This window comes from Corvus cornix, chromosome 9 (genome assembly GCF_000738735.6).
Source record: "Corvus cornix cornix isolate S_Up_H32 chromosome 9, ASM73873v5, whole genome shotgun sequence".
Classification (NCBI taxonomy): domain Eukaryota; kingdom Metazoa; phylum Chordata; class Aves; order Passeriformes; family Corvidae; genus Corvus; species Corvus cornix.
The window spans coordinates 9,312,659-9,336,865 of NC_046339.1; the positions used below are offsets into that span (position 1 = coordinate 9,312,659).

At 43.3% G+C, this 24,207-nt stretch overlaps 1 protein-coding gene across 3 annotated transcripts in view; it reads right to left on the reverse strand.

Annotated features, from left to right (window-relative positions):
* Positions 1 to 24,207, reverse strand: part of DIS3L2 (DIS3 like 3'-5' exoribonuclease 2) — a 184,637-nt gene that overhangs the window by 100,698 nt on the left and 59,732 nt on the right. For all 3 annotated transcript variants that reach the window (XM_039556845.1, XM_039556846.1, XM_019284708.3), the window contains exons 8-10: positions 13,165 to 13,271; positions 11,723 to 11,970; positions 4,989 to 5,162 (exon numbers count right to left, since the gene is read on the reverse strand). In XM_039556845.1, coding sequence (XP_039412779.1) covers positions 4,989 to 5,162; positions 11,723 to 11,970; positions 13,165 to 13,271 — 529 coding nt within the window. The remainder of the gene's footprint in view (positions 1 to 4,988; positions 5,163 to 11,722; positions 11,971 to 13,164; positions 13,272 to 24,207) is intronic.

Consider the following 24,207-nt stretch of genomic DNA (forward strand, 5'->3'; position numbering starts at 1 on the left):
CCCTGCAAGGGAAGCAAGTGAGCATTAATTGTCTCCTGCCAATGCAGTGGACCCTGGCTGTCCCCCAGCCTGCTGCCCTTTTAGCCTTGTGGGAGGAACAGCTGGTCACACTGCCATTCAGGGGGGCCTTGGCAGAGAAATGGTCTGGTGGGAATCTCATGAAGCTCAAAGGGAAAAACAGAGACCTGCACATGGGGAGGAATAACCTTGTGCACCAGTACAGACTGGGGAAGAACCAGCTGGAAAGCAGCTTAACAGAAAAGGATGTCCTGATGGACAAGTTAAACATGGACCAACAATATGTCACTGTAGCAAAGGCGGCTAAGAGACTCCGGGGCTGCGTTAGGAAGCGTGTTGCCAGAAGGCCAAGGGATGCATTCCTTCAATCCTTCCCCGCTGCTTGGCACTGGTGAGACCACAATTTGAGTGCTGTGTCCAGTTCTGGGCTCTCCAGCACCAGGGAGAGAGATATCAACATACTGGTGCAAGTTTGCTGAAGGGCCTTGATGATGATTAAGGAATCAGAACACCCAGCCTACAAGGAGAGGCTGAGAGAGCTGGGACTGTTCAGCTTTGAGAAGAGAAGGCTCAGGCAATGAGATCTTCGCAGTGTGAAAATACATCTGATGTAAGGAGTAAAAAAACCAGCAAGACAATTTCCAGTGGTATCCAACAGGACAAGAGACAATGGGCACAAACCACAGGAGAATCTATTTGAAGGTTAAAAGCACATATTTTTCTGAACCCAAGAACATGTTCCTCAGAGGGTTTGTGGAAACTTTCTCTTTGGAGCTACCCAAACCCCTAATGGGCACAGCCCTGAGCAGCCTGGTCTAGCTAAGCCTGCTTTGAACAATGGGGTTGGAGCAGATGATCTCTAGAGGTGCCTTCCAAGCTGAACAATTTAATGATTCTCAGGAGTTTAGCCCTGCTCAGCTGAAGTCAGTTTCTGCTCCTCAGAACACATCCATCTTGTAGATATTTCAGAGTTCCCTGCCACAGCACCCTTTCTCTGCTCAGTATTTTTAGCTTATTGTTTTGTATTTTGCCAGCTGAGAAACTGCAGTTTGTAATTTTACCTTCAGCTTCATATTTCTTCTTAAAAGTGAATACAATGTCCTGTTTATAATAATAAAATCACTAGTTGGCAGGATGACATCAAATGGAAAAAGAGAAAGCAACTGGAAAATTTAGAGCAAGCAATTTTGAGTGCCAAGTTTCACATTTGTAATAGTCCAGCGGAGGTCAACAGGCTCACTTATTATTAGGCAAATGGTAAAGAAATAGATATCCTCTAGTTCTTCCATGTTAGACTATATAAACCATCTCTACTTGAACAGGTTCTAACACTTTCCAAAAAAGTGATGTTATACATTTTCCACAGTAACACCAACAATGGGAGACAAGGAAAAGGCAGAACTGCTTTGCAAAGAACGGCCTTTTTTCTCTCTCCAATATTTAGGTTTTTGTTTCCCACTATGATTGGACTTTCCTGGCTTTAGTTTCTTGTCCCAGTTAAGCAGTAAAGGAAACAAAAAGATATGAATGAAATTAGAAACATTTGGAATGAGTCTTAGAAATAGCTTTGGGGTTTCTTAGATTCCTGGCTACACCTCTTCAAATGGCGTCCTCCTCCCCCTGCCCCAGCTCCTGCACCCACCTCTGAAATTTGTATTTCCTTCTTTGCCCTCACCCCTCTTTTCTCCAGGAGCTACATTTTGTCCCAAAGCAAACAAGGAAATTAAAATTACATGTTGTAACACTGGAAAAGACCGGAAAATGGTTGAAACTTTGCACCCATCAAAATTTGTCTGTATGACATTAATCCTCCAATGTTTCCCTAAAAGCAGAAACCAAACACTTCTCAAACTTCTAATGAAACAAATACCAAATCCAGTCAACCTGAATAATAAAATGAGAACTCCGGACCTATCTGTATTATCATATTTAAAGTCTCTGGAAGAGAAGTTTCCTCAACCACACATTCTGATACTTCATGAACCTTCATGCTCTGTAAAATGCAACTGCAGGATGCAATGCCAACACCTAATACTTGCCTAGTGCTTTTCATTAAAAGTTTTGGGTGCTCTTTAGAAAAAAGTAACCTAGGAATGCCTGTGAAATAGTTGTCTAATTTTACAAATAAACCCATGCAGGTGAAAAACAGATGTCCATGGCAAAACTTTGCAAAAGTGGCAGAGCAGACTGTTAAGCCAGCTAAATCATTTCAAAGCCATCCACAAGGTTTGGATCTTTTCTGCCTTAAGTAATATTGGAATATTATGGAAACCTTTCTTTGTGAGCTATTACTGGAGAAATGAGGGGAAAAAAAGATCTCTTGGAAGCAATTCTACACAGGCTGTGTAGGTGAGATCACAGTTGCTATCCAAACAGAATATGCATGGCAAGAACAGGCTTCCTGTAAAACTGAAAGACTTGTGGGAAGATCAAGGAACATATTTACAAGATGGCATGGATAAAATGTCCTTCCCTCTTGCCCAGCCTCAGCAGCTTGGTGAAACACATTGTCTCACTTTCATCTATCACCACACTCACAAATACCTCCGGTGCAGAGCCCCTCTCTCTGACTCCCATACCACACCTGGGACACTGGTCAGCAGAACACACAAACTGCCTTTTGAGGAAGAAAGGGTCATTTCCCAAGATGAAAGGAAACAAGGAAAAGTTATCTCAGGAAGAGGAAACACATGAAAATACAAGACATTTTTTGGGTCTCAGTTCCAAATCCCACAACTTTTATGCATGACACTAGAAAATTTACAGCCCTATGTTACAGAACTGCAGAGGATTCACTAGAGGTGAAAGTGCATTAAGCTAAACTCTAACATGTGTTTACTCTAGTCAAGCAAGCAATGTGTAAACTGAATTAGGATGAGCTATTTAGAAGTGCTAACATGGCTGTTTTAGGAGAAAAGAGTTTTTATTTCACTGTGATTTATTTCATATCATACTCTCAGACTACTGTAAAGTAATCTGGGAAGCCTGACAGATCACCATGCACAAAGTACAGCAAAGATGGGCACTCACAGAGGCAGGTGTGTGAGATCCCCTGGAAAACAAGGCATAACTCAGGTGTGCACCCAGAACAGCGACCCAGGTTCAGGTGTGCTCCTCTGGATGCCATCCTGGGCCATGTGTACTGGCCTTTTGTAGGACACTGCAGACCATAGCACACTTGTTGCTGACAATATGAAAGCTGATATCTAATACCAAGTTAAGGCCAAGCTACCTTGGGACTTGTCAAAAACAGTCTCTCAAGGTCTTCTGGTCTCACCCATCAGACATGGCAGCCAGGACTCCAACTCCTGACTCCACCTACCTACAATTCACACTGCATTTAATAATAAAACTAATCTTTTTTTCTGGGTAGACAAACCCCTTTCTGTGAGGAAACAACAAGGAAGACTCATCTGTATTTTATTTTCCATAACCAGAAGTCTCATGTTATCTCCATATGTGTTTAGACCACAGACTGTAGTCAGCAGTGTGGCAGTTGACATTAAAGGGATTAGTAAATTAAGCTCAAATAATTGTCTTAAAAATTTTGACTGTTAAATGTTTATATTAGAGAGGATCAAAAGGAAATCTACTTTGTAGTGTGCACTGTGGTCAGGAAGGGGCAGAGAGGGATTTAAATGGCTTAACTGCAAAACTGTTATCACCTTGATAAGTCCCAGTGTAATAATTCAGCAATAAAAGCAAGAAACGCACTTGGAATTTGTTTCCAAAACTGGCTGTCTGACTGGAGACAAGTCAAGCTCTTTATTCACTTAAAAGAACTTAGTCAGAAGAAACAGAGAATGCTACTGAACTGTAGTCAAGAATATAAAAATCGGCACTTTCCAGTGACTTCTGATCGGTAGAATTCAGTATCTAGTTTGGTTTTTTTTAATGCTACCTGAAGCCTGCAGTCTGGATCAGGTATCTGAGCGTTAGCAGTAGGCAATCAGGAATGTGATTCTCTGCTGAATGGCAGTGGAAATCCAGAAAGCTGAAACAGTAAGGAGGCTGCAGGCTCCAGAGCAGTATTAGGTCCAAAGTAACACTTGGAGTGCAGGCACAGATACAAATGGCTGCAGTTTATCAGCTTATCTGCTCAAATTGCTAATGTCCATGCCAGTAACACCAACAAATGAAGAGGACGAGGAGCTTGCTGCACATATGCAGGTGCTTGTACCAGTGCAGTGTCCAGAGGAATCAGCCTCATAGGACTGCTTCACCTCAGCACTACACAAGACAGCAATGAATCTGCCAAATGAGACAGGATGCTCCAGCATAAGCAAGGATGGAAGTAGAATATGCTGTATCTTAATAATGTATTTATTGTTTTCCTGCGGCATCCTTTTTTGCAAAGTGAGGTGCTAAACAAATCGTTTTTCTTTGATCTTTCAATCTTTTCTAGTAAGGATGTCTCTGAAATCTGACACTTAGAAGGGTAGCAAATCCATCAGTTTGGGGTAGTCCGACAATGTCAATGTCTGCCACTCAACAAGGCAGTGGAGTTCCCAAAAGCTGGCTGGGAGCATCGCTAAGTTGCAGGGATGGCTAATGTGAGGTAGGTGGACAATCTCTATCTGTGCTTAAGTCTCAGAGTAACAACGTCCCAGATCATGGATCTGCCAGGCATTCAGAAAATCTCTGCTATAAAACTACCACTAAATACATAATACATTGCAGAAAAAAACATAAAGCTTTCAGATTAGGTGCCAAACACCAAATTTTCAACTTTCAATACTTCTTTGGAGAAAAAGCCTCTTTGCCTCACAAAATACTTCTCCAAGTATCCAACTGATCTTCTGGGTTTTTCAATACTTTCAAAAGTAGTTTCTTTCTATGCTTTCTATGCCAAGGTATAACATGGTACATGTAATAAAGTCAGAGCCTTTACAAAATGTGATGAAAGCAAAACAAAACAGCACAACCCTGCATCAACCCAAGGAGTGTCAGACCATGCTTTTTGCTGTTACCTTAAGTCTCTTCTTTTGGCCAGCTCTCCTGGTGAGATAATCCAGGGCAGGTTCTGGGGAAGACATTCCAGGACTTCAGGGGAAAAGTCAGAGAAATCCACACCGTACTCTGTCAGGATCCCTTCTGATTCTGGCTCAATCTCTCCGGCCTGCCCAAGACTTTTGCACAACTGCCTGCAGAAAGAAAGGGATGTTTTTTTGAAGTGTGTAATTACTACTGTTATTGTTGTTACTGTCCCCACAGAGAGGCTGCTGAGCCCTCAAATACACTCTTTTACCCATTCACTTCTCCCTGAGTTTTGGCAGAAGACTTAGCAGGAATTCAGAGCATACCATGACTTGTGTCTGCCGGAGATGCAAAACACTCACCAGGCTGTTTTTTGTGCCTCATTTGAAGGAGATGTTTTAAGTTACTAGGTTTTTGCAAAGGTAAGAAAGTTTCCCATTTTAGAGGAAAATGCATCCAACAGGATAAGAAAAGCATAGCCCCCCACACAGGGAGCTCTAGCATTACACATGGCTGGTTCCCTTGAGACCCTCCCTCTTCTCCTCACCACTGAAAAAGGTGACTCACCCCTCTACTACAAAAAATGAAGAATAGGTTCACACTAAATACCAGAGAGCTCCACAGGGAACTCAGTACACTGCTTTCCATCCCAGGGAATACACATCTCTGCCTGGGCAAACCGATGCCCTGTGAAGACAGAGGTGTGAAGAACCCTCACTGCCTCCCTTGCAGGAGTCACACACAGACATGCCCACAGATCCTTCCAGGACCTCAGCATCCCCAGTCATTTGTTCCTCCTCTCCTGGCTAAGCAGAAGCCTCTGAACCCAGAGCTAACTGTAGAGGGGCCAATGATCTAGAAACAAGTCACAGACAGAGGAAATTGTCCCCTCCATGCTACCAGTGCTTGATGAAGTATTCGGCACATGTGTGAATGAGGCTGCTGCTCTATAATGCTTGGAGAAAGTTTCCATCTGCTCCAGTGCAAAGCCCAGCACGGATCTGTCCAACAGCTCTGGTGTCAAACAAGGCTCAGCTCTGAAGACTGTGCAAACCAGGACTCCGAAGGAGCAAGACATTTGTTCCCCCTCCAGCTGGTTACAAATATCCCGTGAGAACCCATGTCACATGGTGGCTCCCCTTGTCCCCTTTCTCACCTTTAGATTGCTCTACAGTACACAGAGTTAAATTATTTTTTATTTTTTAATATACTGCCATTAGGCCAATGTACATTACAGTCAATACAGATAATGTTACTCACCCAAGAAAATTACAACTGAAATTAAGGCGAATCCATCAAAATATGACACAAAAGAGAGGGGTAATAACACAGCACAAAAACAGCCACTCTAATAAGTGTTTTTCCACTGCATAAAATACACAATCATTATATTGATCCTTCTGCTTTAATTCCAACGAGTGAGAACAGACACTAATTACTTTCCTAAATTGGGGCCAAAACAGTGCACTTGTTATTTGGACAAGCAAGACAGTCTCAAGGCTTCAAATGTGCCATAAACCCACAGAACAAACCCCAAACTCTCAGCACAAGCGAGCCCATCTTCTTTATGGGAGCAAAGCTCTTTCTTCACAATGGGAAGGGCTGTGTAATAAACCTGTCACATTGTGTAATATGCTGGAAACGATTGCTCGCTTCGTGGTGTGGTAAATTGTAGAGTTCACATCGTCTAGCTTTAAAATAAAAATGAAAACAAGGATAAAAGATATTTCCCTGTATTGTTTCAATTTTATGTACAAACTGTATGGCAGAAATACGTGCGCATTTGGCATCGTGGATGAGTTGTCTGTTCCTGCAGCTGGGTCCCAGTCTAATCCTTATTTTAATGTAAATAAATGAGGCATCAGTTTTATCTCCCTCTCTCTCAGCAGTAACAATAAACCAGAGAAATCACCACTTCATTTTCAATGTCTGGTGCGGAGCTGGGACTGAGCAAGGATGAGCCTGTGGGTCCGCAGGCCCACCAGCACCACCAAGGATGGAAAAAACAAAACAGGAAAAGAGAGGACACACTACCCTACCCAGCAGAAATGACAAGAACTTGAGTCTTAGGTGTCCTTTCTCTTGGCAGGGCAGATCTGGGAAGTGCACCGGGAGGGCGACTGGACATCTGCAGGACAAGCCATGGAAAGCACCTCTGAATGCCAGAGTGCTTTCCAGCTCGCTCTTGAAACCCATGTTTCTCTTGATCCGTTTACTGAAATTAGATTACGAACCATAAGGGGTTTACCCAGAGGTTTGATATAGGACTAATATTTTTTTAATAGTAATTAACATTTGATTTACAGTGTTCCAGGGAACATTTCCCAAGTACCTTGAAATAAAAAGTGTATAACTGACTTTAATTGGGGCCATGTTACAGTCATGCAGGCATGATGACTTGCATCAGAGCAAAATCTGACAGGACAGCATGTGATCAAAGGTAATGCATATAGGATCACCGAAGGCCCCAGAGTAACAGCCAGGCTGCAAAATCACTCCTGGGGCTCTGCGGCCACCAAGGGTAGCAAGAATAGTTCAAGAGGCTTATAAACAACCAGAGGCACCGGGCCCAGACGTTCACTCCCAGGCAGTCAGGGTGTCTGTGATACCCTGGGCTTGCGTGTATCTCTTTTCTTTTAAATGTCAAAAGGTAAAACAAAGTTACACTGGTTACAGACGTAAACATTTCTTTTCTGTGACGCTGATGGGGGAGCATTACCTTGAATTCTTTGAATACCGTTGGATTGATGTCAGACGTGGCGGTAGCGTGCACTGCCTGGAACCTGCCATGGTTGGGGCAGAACAGGGTATTTCTCCAAATCAGCCATAGCTGCAAGATCACTGAAGGTGCCCACTCACCAGAGTCTAACCTGCCATGGATGTACACCTGGGGCAGAGCCACCCTCATGCTGCCATCTTTCCCCTCATGAGGGAAGTGATCACATCTATTCAGCCACCCATTTCTAGGAACATTTGAGCTCTCTCCACTACCCTTCAACTCCACGGGGCTGAAACTGGCCAGTGTGTTCAAAGGTTATGTGATAAGAAGTCTCCAAAAAGACAAAGCAGGATTACCTAAGGCTTGTTTCCTTTGAAAGGCCAGGCAGGCTCCCAAATGGGAGTGAATAACTTCCATTGGAAACTTAACACCCTTGCTCAGTTTCTCCTGGAGCAGACTTGTCCACAGTCATTGTACACAGAAGGTTTCTTTCAGCAGGAGGAGAACATCCCATACATAAGACACCATTCCTTAAGAAAGTTTGTACAGGAGAGGTGACAGCAAAGAAGCTCCATCTGGGTGCTCCCATTGGCGAGGGCCTGGAGCTCACAGACAGAGCTGCACAGTCTCGATGAAGGCCACAGGTGCCAGTGGAGATGGTGACAGGACTGCAGGGCTGAGCAACAGAGGGACAGAGAGCTGTGTCACGGAACCCCAGCGCCTGAGAGCACAGTCCAGCCCTGCTCCACATCACGGAGCTGCCAGGCCACGTCCCATGGGACCACAAGAGCAGCGTGGTGCTCCCAACACAGATGGGACCATCCCACATGGTGATGAGTTGTGCCAAGGGAACAAAGCTTTATTGAGGGACACTCCCATCTCCAAGAAGGTGTTTTTTCAACAGAGTCAACTGCTCTGTTGAGGGGATTGGACCTTCCCTTGAGCCTTACAGCAAACTACCCAAGGTATCTTGTTATTTCCTCTCACACAAAATACATTTTTGAACTTTAAAAAAACCAGAATAAAATGCCAGAGATGAAAAGAACTCGAGGCACTCAGATGGCTTTGGAAACAGCAGCAAGTGAAATAACACCCTGCAACATTTTATTGCAAAAGCTGGAACAAATCTTGTCACCTTGACAGACCAATATCCAAGACCCTGAGCTAGAATGGCCACAAGCCCCATGTGACACAGAGGGAGTCAGTGATTCCGTGCTTTTCTATTAGTAGGTTTTTTTCAATAGTGTCATCCATCATCACATGCAGGGACAAAAAAATTCCACCTTAAAACATCTGCAGAAGTGCAGAGATGTCTGGATTAATACTCCAAACAACCCTGGACACCAGCACTGAAAAAGGTCCCCAGAAAATAACAGTACATGGCAGCACTTGTAATATTTATCTGGAAAAGGAGAATGTTTTGGAGCTAGTTTGCTTTACCTGTTACCTGAAGCAGGTACAGTTATATGGCATTTCACTGCCAAGGTAAAATCACTTCACATGCAGGAGGGAGCACAGCAGCTCAACTCAGGGCATGGTCAGCATGACCTGGAGCCATGAGTTCCTCCTCACTCCTTCCCAGCACAATCGGGGTGACAGGGTGGCCTTTGGAGGGGACAGTGTCACGCTGGTGACCACCAGGTGGCAATCATGACACAGAAACGCACCCCCTTCCCCAAGGGGACCTCCGGGGACTCTCAGGTTGCCACCACCAAACTCTTGGCAAGGGCACCCCACTTCTCCAGCTACAGACCAATCTGTGTCATTAACCATGCTTGGAAAGCTGGCACTGAACTTCCAGAGGGAAAAGGAAAGCTGAGGTAGGTGCATGACCAGTCTGGGAGAGTTCAGCTGCGGGATGGAGAATACCTAGAAACACCCAAGGCATCCAGGGGACATGACTGCCAGCTCTGGAGGGAGTTGCCCTTGTCACACTTCCAGCAGACAGTGCAGGATGATGACCAACAGGCTCTTTGTCCAGACACCTTCAAAACCATGGTGGTGGTGCCAAAGGCATATCAGGAGCTTTGTGGGCAGAACTAAGGGGTGAACAAAAAAGTTCAGAAAACAAGGCATGTAAAGAGCTGCAGATCACCTGCTCCTCTCTCCTTCAGGGAGTCCATGACCAGCAACACAGCTTGTTATTAACAAGGCAACATGGCTTATAAACTAGCTTATAAATGAGCCCAAAAGCAAACGGAATCTTTTGGGACCTTCAAGAAGGTTCCCTTGTCTTTCAGTGTTTAAACAAGCATTATTCATGGCTAAAAACAAAAAAGGTCACCAAGGTTTTATGCTCCCATCTCCACAAGGCACTTGGTGAAGTGCAACCCACTCCCAGAGGAAACGACTATGTATGAAGACAATCATGGACATTTTTTCTTTCCTGACAACACCCTTTACATCTTGGAAATGATCAAACCAGACAGATGAGAATATCCAATATTGTCAGAAGTACAGATTAAAGACACACATCAGCCAATAAAAAAAGATATTAGTCCATCCTCCTAATTTCCCCTGTTTCTGCTGAAAGAGGGGTTATTCATGACAACAAGCCAAGCAGTACAACCACCCTCCAGTCTTTTCTCAGCTGGAGTCAAAGAAGACAAAGAAAACCTCTGCCAGTAAGAAACTTATTCACAGTGAAGTTCACAGCACAGCCAGACCCTAGTTAAGTGGGGCTCAAAGGGAGGCCACTGCAGTTCATGCACTGCAGTTTATCTAGGAAACACTGAGTGACTTCATGGCTCACGTGGCTCTCAAGGAGTACACATGAAACTTGCTATTACGGGGCACACAAAACAGCTACAACTGATAAACTCTGTGAAATGGGGACTTCAGCTTAGTTTACTTTTAGTTCTACAGCTGATAGATCTGTGCCAACACATTTGCTCTTAAAGAAGTTTTCTCTAAGTTTTAAGCTTTACCAGCAGTTTGAGCTGAGGACTTCCAAACCTGCAGTGTTGATACTGTACATCGGCTGCGCTACCCCAACAGAACTGCTTTGCAAGGGGAAGAGAAAAGCTGGGCTTTATGAACAATTTCCACTACTGCACATGCTCCAGATTACATCCAGATCCCCATCACATGTAAAATCTGACCACAGTATTGCCACAGGTCAGAGTTCCCTACTCTGGATTGCCAACTAAGCCAGGATTACTAAGTATTCCCAAGATAACTGAATAGATTGATCAACATCCTCCATTTCTTACTGAGACCAATTCAATAGAAACATTCAATAGAAGTGTGGCCACTCCAGGTGGGAGTTTGGCACACTACAGCTGTTCCAAAGAAAAGAGTAAAAATGCTGAAAACTACTGTCTTTTTCATGGAGAGGCAAAATGAACTTGCAAATCTGGATCCAGCCTGGCACAGGCCACTTGTGTAGTGCTGGCTTAAAATCTCCTTCATAGCAGTGCCAGCAATTTGAACTCTGAACAGTGATGACTTTACAGTGCCTGATGAAACACACAGAATGCAACACCCTTCTCACATGCTTCAGGAGGGAATGAATCTTCTCTTGATTTCTACTATTCCTCCTTGAACCAATGAAACCTTAAAATCACAACAATCTGTGACTTCTTTCTAATTCTTACCAGTAAAGGCGTAAAAACTAAAAATGAGCCTCACAGCCACTGATCTTCTCCTGGCAGAAGTGAAATGTCTGCACACTGTGTACTACCCTTCCACACAGGGAGGAAAGACAGGAAGGCTGCCAGCACCCCATGGTGCTTGTGCTGGTCAGGCTGAACACGTGTGTTCCCCCTAGACCATGCACTCATCAATGCTGTGATGCACCAGCACACTGAAACAAGCACTTGAAGAAACTAACATTTATGAGATTAACTAGCGATGAGCTGTCCTTCATCTCAATTTATCCACCAGAGGGACACAAGACAAGCAGCTTGTTAACAGATTTCTTTGTCTACTGTTTGTAACAAATTAGGTGAAAACAAGAATTCCAACTAGAAATCTCAGTCATCTCTACTTCCGAAGGCAGCCACATACCCTGATGCAAAGTTGCTGTCTTCTTTCCAGTCCACAATGCGACAGATGAAGAGCATCTGTGAATAGGCCTCAGGCTTGGTCACAAAGTCTGGAGGGCAATCAGCCAAGGGCACATAGACCCTGGGCACTCTGTGGTCCACAGGTGAGAACATGGCACACCTCTTGAAGAGTTCACTGTTCCTGTCAGCCAGAAGTTTGATGAAACCTGTAGCTGCTCGAGAATGCTTCTTTTCCAAAATATAGACCACCTGGGAGAGGTAGAAGTTTCTACAGTTAATACCTTCAGAGAAACTTACTTTCTTTAGCAGAGTAAGGATACACAAAGGCTTAGCAGAGTATCTGGAAAAGTCACAAGATCTATATCTTGTTTTCCCTGTGTGTGTATATGTGTGTGTGCATTTTTTAACTGAGTACCTACTTACAACGTATTTTCCTTGCCGTCTTGCTCATGGCTATAGAAGAGCTAAGTGCTTTCCAAGTGCTAGCTCTCTACAGCAATTTTCTTGATTACAGAACAAAACCAGACAAGAAGCAGATGCTTCCAAATGCAGGGAATTAGCCACAAAATACAAGCAACTCCTGTAAAATCTTTCATTTGTATTCTCGGCCTGTGATTTCAACAGTCAGCACAGAACAGGCCAGTCCAAAAACGGTGCCGCTGGCGGATCCAACACTAACCACAGGAAAGGATGTGCTGTTGGGAATTTGGCAGTTCTCTCCTTCCCTCTGTGCTTTCTGAAGTTAGGGGTTATTTTACCTTTATACAAGATGGCTTTGAAAAGAATAATAAATTACAATATCACTAAATAATTGTTCCAGAGAGGTGTTCGTCCAGGCTATATTTTTGTAGACCATAATAAATCACTGGGTAACAGAAACATTATAGCCGATTTCCTAAGCTTATACAGAAGAGTCCTTCCAGAAGGTTTCAGGAGCTGCACCTCTGCACGATTCTGAGCGCTGCAGTTGCCACACTGGATGAGACCAGAGCAGCCCAGCCAACAGTAGGACCAGAATCAGAGGCTGCAAGGGAAAGCACAACACGTGGAAGAGATCTGACCCAGTCTGACCCAGCAGCCCTTTTCTAGTCTCTTAACATTCAGAGATTGACTCAAATCTTGAATCAACAGTACTAGCAGCCTTTCCAAAGTCTGTAAGAATTAATTCTGACAACTTTGGATATCCTGACACTCATATTAGTATCCAATCTTTTTCCAGAATCTTGCTAAGTAATTTTGCATGACAAACAAAGGGAATTTAACCTAGGATAATTGGTAAAAATAACAAGTCACTTCATTTTTATCAGATCGGACAATTACTCTCTTTGAAATGGAGAATGTGTCTCAAAGATCAATGGATGGAGGCTACAGGGAGGCCAGGGCTGGTCTCCTTCAGCCTTTGGGAGCACACACATGCTCACTTGTCACTCTTCATGGAGTTACCTTGGCTGTCCTTTGAAGAAACTCATCTGGGAGGAGCCTGGGATCATTGACCTTGGGTCCATCATCTTGCTTTGCTCTGTGCACACCAGTGACCCCAGCAGCCTTCCCTGCATCAAACACACAGGACAGTTACTGTAGCACATTTCCATGACAAATTTGTCTTGGGTCTTTGCTCTGAACTACAATACAATGTGCATGTAGTAGACTTATTTGAAAGGAGAAAGATCTCTCAGGTGTTAGAATTGCCAAGCACAAAGTAATTATTATTTCTCTGGACTACAACAGACAGCAGATATATGTTCACTTACCATGCAGATGTGCTGAAAAACAACAAAAATCAAAATAAGGCCCAACTTTGTAAGTAGGACTATACCAGTCATAATAGACAAAGTGGTAGAAAACATATTCTGTTTATTAAACACTAAGGGCTAAGAATTTTGTGGCACTTCTTAGTTGAAGATATTAATGTTACATAAGCAGTCCTTTAACTACATACATTCATTTAATATTTAATTTCCTTTAAAAGCATTATGAAGGGTTATAAAATGTATGTTTATCTTTGAAACTGAAATCATATCTACTAAGCTGACCCTCTTCAGCTATGGACCAGGCCTATGAAAAGTCTTATGAAGTAATCACTACATATGACCAAGAGCTCCCTTCCCTTGAGATCTCTGGACCAGATACTGATAGTATTAAAATTGAGTGTCAACTAATTTCTAGCTTGAAATTTTCAAATATTCAAGTATGTGAGTTTGGGAGTATCTGTAACAGATGGCTGGCATTTAATGTTTACAAACATCCAAAGTGATCTTTGCCATGGAGAAGGCTGGGACTGGGCTGTTCTTGAACTGCATCCCTGCTGAGAGCCTGTGGTTACTGCTCTGCCAGAATTTTTGGGATGGAAGCATCCACGTGCACTTGTCTGGAGGGCTCATGGGAGATGGCTGACTTTTTCCATTTGTATGGCAATCACATCCATCTCGAGTACATGTGCTAAAATCAGGCTCAGAGTGTTCAAAAGAAATCTTGCTTTTCTAAGGAGAGACCGTGTCACTGACTGCAAGTTTCAAGGGATGAAGCTGTCACTGTTTCCCTTAGAAGACACAAGATAAAGCAACGTTTTGTGGAGGTCTGTGCTCCAGGAGGCCAACAGCACTCCCCCATGTGAGAAAGCCTCCAGGAACGCTGCGGTGACACGCAGACCCTGGCCCCCAGATGACGCCCATCTGTCCCACAGAGTCCCTGGACGAGGCTGCTGGTGACATGACGGATGGAGGAGTGGCTGCAGCAGAGCAGCACCGGGTGTCAGGGCTGGCGCTCGGGAAGCCGGGGGGGCAGTGGGGCAGCAGCTTCCCCGAGGGTTTGGCTGTGCCCCACCATCACCAGGACACGTTCACAGATGGCTGTGCCCCCATGGACGGCCTGCGCTGCCTTCAGGCAATGTTATCCCAGCAGTCGCTTGACAATGATGGCTTTGCTATAATGACAAACTCTGGTTCTCATATGCTGCTCATTATCCTCAGCTTTGCCTTCTGATATGCTCTTCCTCTCCCCAGAGATCTTTTCCTAAGTGACTTTCCTTTTATTTTATCTTCATTGACTTGCTAGCAATGCTGAGAGGAGAATGAACAGGTATTCGGGGGTTTAAATAAAATTCTATTTTCCTAAAAAAAGCACCAATAATAAAGCAGCAAAACCATTTCTGATTTACTTCTACTGAAATGAACTCAGACTTGCCAAAACCAGCATTACTAAAGGATAAAACAACCCAGAGTTTCATGGTGACAAACAAGGTGGGGAAAAAAATTGCTTGGATAATTGTAAGTAGTTTAAAAAGTGGGGGATACCAAGGTTACCTCATTTGCTTACCTCCTCTAAGGTTTCTGCCAGCTAAAGGTCATACCAGGCAATCATTTAGCAAAGAATGAAAGCCAGGAGCCATTTTGTTTTCTTATAAATTTTCAAGCAATCAGTTAACAGTTTATGGTGTGTCAATCATAAAGACAGCCTGGGCAAAGAACAGGATGATCTGGAACAAAGAAACACTGGATGGGGCAGAGGACAAGGAGAAGTTGGGAGCCTTCCAAAGGCCATGCCTCCAGGCACACCTGCCACAAGCCCAAGACTTTACTGGAGTGAACCCTCCCCAAGGAACAGCACACACTGGTGGGAAGAAAAACCAGATCAAAACATGTTTGGGAAAAAAGCAAGAGCTGCAGTTGCTGCTTTCCCAGAGCAGCAGAACGGCAGCAGTGACTCAAGGTCCAGCAGGCAAGAATGAAAAAAGCACCAGGAGTCACGTGAGGAACATGTCCTTGTTAGCACTGCCTTTTTTCCACGTATGCTTCCAACTCCCATCGCTCCAAAAAGTCACTTGGAAATTTTCACTGAAGCAGTTTTCTCTGTCAAAAAGAAGTGATGTCCTGGGGAAGTAACACATACACACATGCAAAAGCACAGGAGCACCAGGATGCAGCTGTCACAGGGAGCACAGCAAATGGGTGGCCAGGCCTTCCTTCGCCTGGGATGAAGAACATCCAGGGCTGGGGCACTGCCCCCCATCCTGCTGAAGATGAGCCCCATGTGACCCCAGTACAGATACCAGAAAGCACCCAAATTCCCACTGTGGCACATGATAGAACTTGCCTTTTCCTTCACAGCCAACATCAACTAGGGGCCTTTGGCTGGCTGGAGAGTATATTCTTCAGTGGTCTCTCCAATTTCAGCATCCCTCCCAAAAAAACCTGGGATTATGAGAGACTCCAGCAGGCAGAGTCTGGGATCTACAACTATTCCATCAACAGAAAGAAAAAAGGAAGCTAATCCCAGCCACCTACTACTTCTTACCCATCTTTTTAAACCAACTTCAGCATCTTAAATGCCATCACACACGTTTACTAAGGGCGAATGCTCCGGAAACAAAGGACGGGGAAGAAGAGACATGAGGAACTCTGTACTCCTGGAGCTAAGAGATGTGGACTTCCATATAGCTTGTAGCTGCTCCTTTAGAAGTCAAAATTCTATTGGTCCAGGCCTACATCTAATGCTCGGGGGTCTACAGCAGCAGAACACCAGCCATGAAGAATTCCTGAGACAAAACCTTTGGCTCAGAAGGAACAACTACCCAGATCCAATGTCCACATGGCTCAATTGTCAAATTACCGCACAGGAACCTCAGTCACAGCAGCAATAACCTGCCAGGAGAGCCTGACACCAGAGTTCCCTGAATACACCTCTGACAGTCCCTCTCATTCATTACACATCCTCCTCCCCTCCAGTGAAGCTGAGCAGAGAGGGGAGGTAACAGGGCCCCACTAGAGACTGGTGGTCTAGAAGATCTGAGCTGGGAGATACAAACATCTCCCACAACAGGGCAGAGACATGGAAGCAATCATAAAGGAGAGTTAACTTGTGAGAGGAGCAGGATTTTGTGCAGGGAAGGTGAGAAGAAACTCCTTGCATTATGCCAAACTAAAAATGAATTATTCTGACCCCTTTACTGCAGTGGTTATCCAATGACCATTCAATATTTCCACCCTAGGCAAAGACATGTTTTCTGAGAAAGATTTACTATGTTAGCTTGGGCAGTACTTCATAAGCTTATCTTACAGTGAAAACACACTTCAGCAACCAGGATCCAGTGAAACTGCATTATAATCTCATTGTTTTCCTTTCAGCGATTATCTGACAAACCAAAACTGTAATAGTTTTACTTAAAAAAAAATTAGGCACTAGACACAAAAAGCAACTCAAATTAGTTATGTTATTACCAATGAAGTAGATCCAGGACACTTGGAATTTGCCTCCCTCTGTAAGAGATCAGTTTAGGCAGCTTCAATACACACTTACATTTGCCTGACAGGCATTCCTAGGTCAAACATTGCGTTTTTTAAAGCCCCCCAAATTTCCTTTTACAATTCAATTACCGTCACATTAAAAAGTGGCCAAAGTGGACCAAAAATCATCAGACTAGAATTCTGATTACTTATGACAGATCCAAAATTATTTTCATTGGGTTTGCATTGGTCACTGTGGAAATTTGCAATTCTGTCCAAAAAGAATACAATTAAAGATGCAATATCCACTTGCAAATGAAAATATATCACAGTTTCAGATCTCAAACACAACTTACTGAAAAAAAAAAAAAATCTCCCTCCCTGGATGGAAAAAGACAAGTTTTGTAAGAAAATAGTTCAATGTTTGCTACTTCAGCTAGAAAAAAAAAATGTACTTGAGAAGCTGGGTTACTCTGCATGGGAGTATTTAAGAATCCCATCAGAAAATACTGTTCTTCAGCTCAGTGCTCAGATACCAGCATAGCTGTAAACCTTTCAGTGGCAAAGCCAACCACTTACTAATGAAACAACACCACTTAGGTTCTCTGATGTCTGCTTCAAGGAGCAGTTTTCAGTATATTATGTTTTAGCACCAAATACATAAGTGGTATAAAACAGACCGATTTATTATAAATATCTCCAGGACTCTGGATCACACTAACAAACGATATGTTTTTGGAACTCTGTCTATATCAGCACACAATAGACATTAGGAAATGAAACTCCTTTCAACCCAAAAGCAATACATGCATACCCAGAGATTTGCTTTGGTTTATACCATTCTGCTACAATCTTAATTCTTAGGGATAACAAGAAGGAAGTGTTGCTGTTTAGAAGAAAGTACAAAGATTCTTCATATTATACAGCTGATGGTTTCTTGGCACAGAACAGCTTTTTTCTTCAGAACACAAACTTACCAAAAGGTAGGGAAGAAGGAAAGTGCTGTTTCACTTGGTACCAGGTACTATCCAAAACTGAAATCTATTTTAAACAACCTATAAGTAGGGTCAGCTAGGAAAGAATCATGGAAGAAGCAGTACTTTGTATTTATATCTCCACAGACAGAGCTTTCCACCAGTGATGGAGGAAAGACAGGTATTTCAGTGCGACAAGATTGCTAAGCCAACAGCCTTGGAATTTAACACACGCAGCCTGTCCAAAATCAGCCTAACGGCTCCCGTGTGCAATGGAAGAGGGCTCTGCAGGTAAGAAGAAAAGCAGCTCCAAACCATGCAGCACTCCTGAGTTGTCTCATCACAGAGCTGTGTGTCTAATGAACAGGACTAACCTCCTTAGAGATGTTTATTTTTGAATACTCATTTAAGCAAACTCACCCTGCCACAGCTGTTCACATCTTAACACCTGAGTACACACACCTGCCTGCCCAAGGGCACGCTGAAGAGAGGACTGGGAGACTTGGATGATTAACATCAAGATTTTTAAAGATGCAAAGGCAGGAGGAGACCCTCAGAGAGGGAGAGGAAAGGCTTAATAACAGATGTGTAGAGCACAGACAAGCATCTGCAGTGGCAGAGCAAAGGCAATGTGGAGAGATGAGTACAGCTGGCTCCCTCAGACACGCAAGGCAGCCAAGCATGTAATTATTTACTTATATTTAGCCACCTCCACAAGGAGGGATGGAGGAGATGGCAGAATGATGAGACAAGAGAGTCACTTTTCCTTAGAACCCTCCAAGTCTGATCCACAGCAAAGATCAACATAATTTTGGGAAGCAGCCATCTAGCCCAACAGATCAGATCGTAGCTGTCTCAGTAGCCACATAAGATTACCACAACCACAGCATGGCTATGCAGACCTCCTGGCCCTCTCATGTCCTTGAGAAGCTGTCAGTCAGCATAGGGGTTGGAAACCTTATTGCAACAGAATTAAACCTACAAAAAATCAGGTGGTGTTGCAGTCTACAGAAATACAGTTCTATTACATTAACAGCAAGCAAAATTAAAATGTTACAAAAACAATTCCATTGAATATTTTGCCTATTTACTTAATGTTCTTCCTTCCTGCATGTGAATTTGTTCCTAAAGTCTGTGTGTCCAATATTACTACTCCATGGAAAATATGTTAGTTGAATGAATCCTAATCTGCTTCATCCTGGAAATCTTGCTGCTAACAATGACCATACTCTGTTTATCTCCACACCCACCATTCGCTCTCAGTATCATGCCCTCTCATTTACTTGACCTAAACTTGTAACTCAAAGGAGAAACATAGGTGAACTCAGGAACATATGGTAATATGCTGAACTTAATCTAATTCCTGTTAGCTAATTGCCTAAGTAATTTATTTTTTTCCAGTACTTAAGAAGTCATTTGGGGGTCAAGATAACTTATTAGGGAAGAACAGCGTAAGGAACTTTCCCAACATTAACTTCCATTGCAGGCTTCAGCTTTACAACAAAAGAATAACTGGAGCTTTTTCAGCCTGTAGTACTCAATCACTGCAACCATAAAGCCCAATTTGATCAATACCAATAGAACACTTTTCTTCAGTTGCTATACTGTTTATTCTTCTAGAAATGTATGCTCTCATTTAAGAAAAGTTAAAGCAACAACCAGAAGAGCTAGATCCAGAGACCCACAAACATGAACTTGGGATAAACTAATACAGAGCTGTCTCGAGCAGCTGAAATGGCTCCAGCTTCTCTGCTGGCTTTCCAGGCTTCAGCAGAGTGAAACTGATCTGATTTTTGACAGTTCCACCTCAAGGATTTCTATTAAAAGCCGTGTAACTGAGAAGATTTCCTGGTGAGCTTTCGCTCTGCTGTGGCCTAGAAATGTTAAGAGCTAAGCAGTGGAGACGATCCATCTCCAGAAAGCTGCAGGCTAGGAAAAAACAGTGAAGCTTCTTAAAAGCACTCAGAGTGAACGGGAGCCTCTGAAGAGGAGGGAGAAGAACACTTGTTCCTTCCAGTGGCCAGTGACGTTGGTGGACTCCAATCTCCCAGACTTCATGGCAGCTAAACTGAAAGAAGGGCGAGCCTGAGCAGAGCAGAGGGTCAGCATGTAATCCAGATTTTTGTCACCATCATTTCCCTACCAGAGCTGGCCAAGGAGAGGAATAGTAGTAACTCTCTGAACTCTGCCGGGGTCAATACGAGACACCGATAACTGCAGGACCCCAGGTGCCAGAGGAAGGCACAAAAGGCAAGCAGGCACCCTGTCAAGCTTAAAAGAAGAGAGAGAACACAAAAGCACAAGAGGGGACATGGAAGTGCATGAGAAGGTGCAGAAGTGCATAACAGAGACTAAACTCTGCATTATAAATACATTTTTCTATTTTGTTAGAAAGATCCAAAAACCCTTCTAAAACCTGACTCTAGAGCATCATCTTGCAAAAAGAAAGGCTTGATGCCATTATTAAAGAACCATACAGTGAATTTACCAAACACCACCCTTTCAGTTAAGCCAAGCAATCCTGAAATACTCAAAATACAACCTCCAGTCAGCAGCAGTGTGGACACCAAGCAGTTTCAGGTTACCATTTCTGACATTATCAGGACAACTAGAGACTGACAGTCACATTTGACTTGAAAGAGATAGACCACTGTCCACCTGGTGAATGCTGAGCAGACAGGGAGACATGAGCAAGTCCTGCAACAGCTTCCTAATTCTGTTGACCCTACCCATTATCCATTGGTTACTCGGTTCACGTGAATCTAACTCAGCCTCTAAATGAGCAATTTCTGTTCAAAGTTCATTACATCAAGGCAGTGAGCAAGCTTCGGACATTCGCATATCCAAGCTCTGATTTGCAGTACTGTAGGTGTAAGTGGAAATCCTGAACAAACACAACTCTCTGATTGCTGCCAGGGCAGCCAGTCCACTAGCTTGATGACTTCCACCCCCGTGGGAAGCAGGATATTCTGTGTATCTGGTGTAGTAAGATCTCCCGTGAGAAGAGTTGAAAAAAGCTGAACAAGCTGGTTGGGCAAGGATAGTTTTTGGCATAGTGCCACAGTTTTACAAACTTTTATTTGAATATCATTTTGCTAAAGAAGGGCTGAGGCACTTTTATGAGAACAGCTGCCATTCTCATGAGTGCAAGTAGCTGCTACTGTTCAATTGCCGACGATTCTTTATCAGAGAAATCTGATTCCAATATTTAACAAGAACTCACATTTGTAGGAAACTCATGTGACACACAAGTCTGTGTAGGGATACAGTATCATAAACCATTCCGTACAGAACATTTTGCACTTTTCCCAGGTTGAGAGATACAGAGAGTTTCCATTTTTTATTACATATTGAAATGGAGTATAAAGAAAATCCTCCTACTGCAGTGAAAAGTCACAGAAATAATGTATTCTAGGTCAGTACTAAGTGATAAGATAAAAGTTACATGACCTCTTTTGCAGTAGTCAATGTGAATGAGGATTAAGGAAAAGAATTACAGTCCTGGCAAAGGTCATGTTGACTGGTGAATGAGTTCTGCGGACAGTAGTGACACGGAGTAAGTTGAGGTCTCAGGGTACAACACAGAGGACTTGCATGCCAGTACCAAGCACTACAGGGAATTAACTTTTTCTGTGTACACACTGGTGGTTCACACTACTGTCAGGATGCTATTGCCTTGTTCTCTGCCTGCTTTCAAAAGGGCACAGAAATCCCAGAGAGGGTTTGAAGGACACTACTAAGGGAGCTGAGAAATTTTATTCAGAGTGCTCATTCTTACTGTCTTTTTAAGGAAAAAAAACAAAGAGTTTGTTCAGCATGTAGATATTTACACTTTGGAAATACAGCTGAAATGCAAGAGGAAAGGATATTTTCAACTTTGCAAGACCAAGTACCAAAACTTAACATTCAATTTTTGGAATAGGACAATATTGGTTTTTGTGTAGAACCAGGTGCTGGGGAGGAGAATGGCTGTCACTTCCTCATCTAAAGACTTTTCGAAGATAATCTTTAACCCCATTCCTTTGCAAGAAAAGTCCAGATAACCAGAGCAAACTTGTTTGATCAGGACAGTTTCTGGCAGAGTGACACCAGTTATGAAGTTCTATTTAAATATCCCTGAGCAAAGCAAGACTGACCCACTTTTATGTGCACAAGAAAGTACATGGGCCGAGAATAAGGCTGAATACAATGGTCTCTTCACTTCCATGGACTTCCCTCTTGCTTATCCTGTCCCTTCTGGGGATGCAGGAAGCGAGAGGCAGGAAGCACAGCTCTCATAACAGCAGCATTTAGTGAAGACAGATCCAACATCTGAGTCTAAGGCTGCAGACTTGTGCATAATAACAATTTCCACCAGTTTGCCCTAAGCCCCACAGAGGCACAAGAAATCCAAGGTACAATGACTTCAGGGAAATTCAGTCCCTCAAATCTAGGCCATAATCAGTGTACACAATGTTTCATGCTTCAGAGCTTCTGACAGCAAGGGCCAACCCCAAAATTCTTTGCCCCAGCATGTAACTAGAGATGGAGAGGGCAACTGTGCTCTGAAGAGGAACAGAGCCATGAGAAGGGATGGGACACAGGCCAAGGTAGAAAAGACATCAAAACAGTCTGCACTCCCAGAGTGCTCTTATTCGAATGACACGTCTACTTTTATTCTTCATGGTTCATTCTGACCATCGGCATCAGAACAAATGAGCCAGCAGAGATATTGCACAATACTACTCCTACATGAGAAAGGACAAAAGGCATCTTGCAATTGAGAGCAGAAAACTGCAGGGCTTGTGTTCATGAACAAAGATTTGAGCACAGTCTAAACCTGGCTCTGGGTTTTTTGCCCAGAGTAAGTAAAATTTACTTTTGATTCCATTACAGTAGTTATGGATATTTTTCACTGCCAGAAATCTCATGGGTTTTTTGTTTAGTGTGAATTTTGGGTAGGTCTTACATATGTAGATGGATCTTTTCATAAATATACACATACACACACATATATGTATGCAAATACATACATACATAAAGTGCACATGGGAACATGATAGACTGTTTCTTGATTTTATTTCATTAATATAGTATCTTTGCTAGCATCTTTGGCCAGCTTGAAACCTTCCAAAAACCCTTCCAAAAAAGGAAGAAAGCCCACCACAAGTGTTCATTTAAGACTTGTGCTGGCCACAGAAAATTTCTCCTGCCCCCTTCTGTGCATAAGGCTATGCAATGAGGCTGCGTGATAAACCCTGCAAAGCAATGCTCTCAGGGAAAGCAAGTAAAGCCCTGGGTTTGGTGGGTCAGGAAGAAATCCCCCTGTGAATCCCAACTTCCACCCACTTCTCTGTTTTACTGCAGTAGCTGTTTCCAGCAGAAGGGACACAAAATGAAAGAAAAGGCTTGTATGCAGGAAGTTCAACAAGCAGCAGCCAAGCAGCTCTCCCAGGAGAGGCCCACGTTAGGCAGGGAAGGGCACCTCCACTCACCCCAGCCCAACCTGCCAATGCTTTCTGCCTCTGATGCTGGCACCACATTCCAGTGGATGGCCTTAGGAAGTCCAGCAGATTTTGCCTTCTAAGATTAAGTTCTGTCTTGAAAAAGTGTATGTTTGGTACTTCTAAAAAAGCATTTTGATCCACACCTGTGAAGGCTGAATTTGGCAGGATTTTGTCTTTTTTTCACTACAGTTATCAGCGATGCTAGAATAACTATAGCTGTTTTCCAGGCAAGACTTAAAATCTGGATAAGTGATGATACGAGAAATTGTATGAAGGACAGGAAACAAGCCAAAGCAATCATCAACTACTCAAAAACACCTTCAGAAAAAGCAGCATCATAAACTTTATATGTATAAAAAAGGGAGGGCATTAAAAAGCAGAGAAAGAAGTAGGGAAAACTCCATATGGGTTACATGGCCAAAGAAGCTGAAGCAAGTATTAAAAGAGGTGATAGCAAAACACAAACTCAGCAGAAGTCTAACTGGCACATCCACACCAGCCACAAGGCTTGTTAAGGACGAATATGGAAAGGCCTTGAAAACAAAAGAAAACAGTTGGCTTAGGAACCAAGTGGAAAAGTTGGATTTCAACTGTGCAGACAATAAGCTGATCTCACATTTGTCCTACAAATATTCTCCAAAGACAGAATCAAATGGCAAAACCCACTCAGATGGCACATATTTTGAGAGATGACTTGATAACCTCAAACACAGGTCACTCCAGAGCATCTCGAGGAACTATAATGCACCAAAAAAAAAAAAACTCTCATCAACTCTTTAAACTAAAGCACAGTCACACAACTAA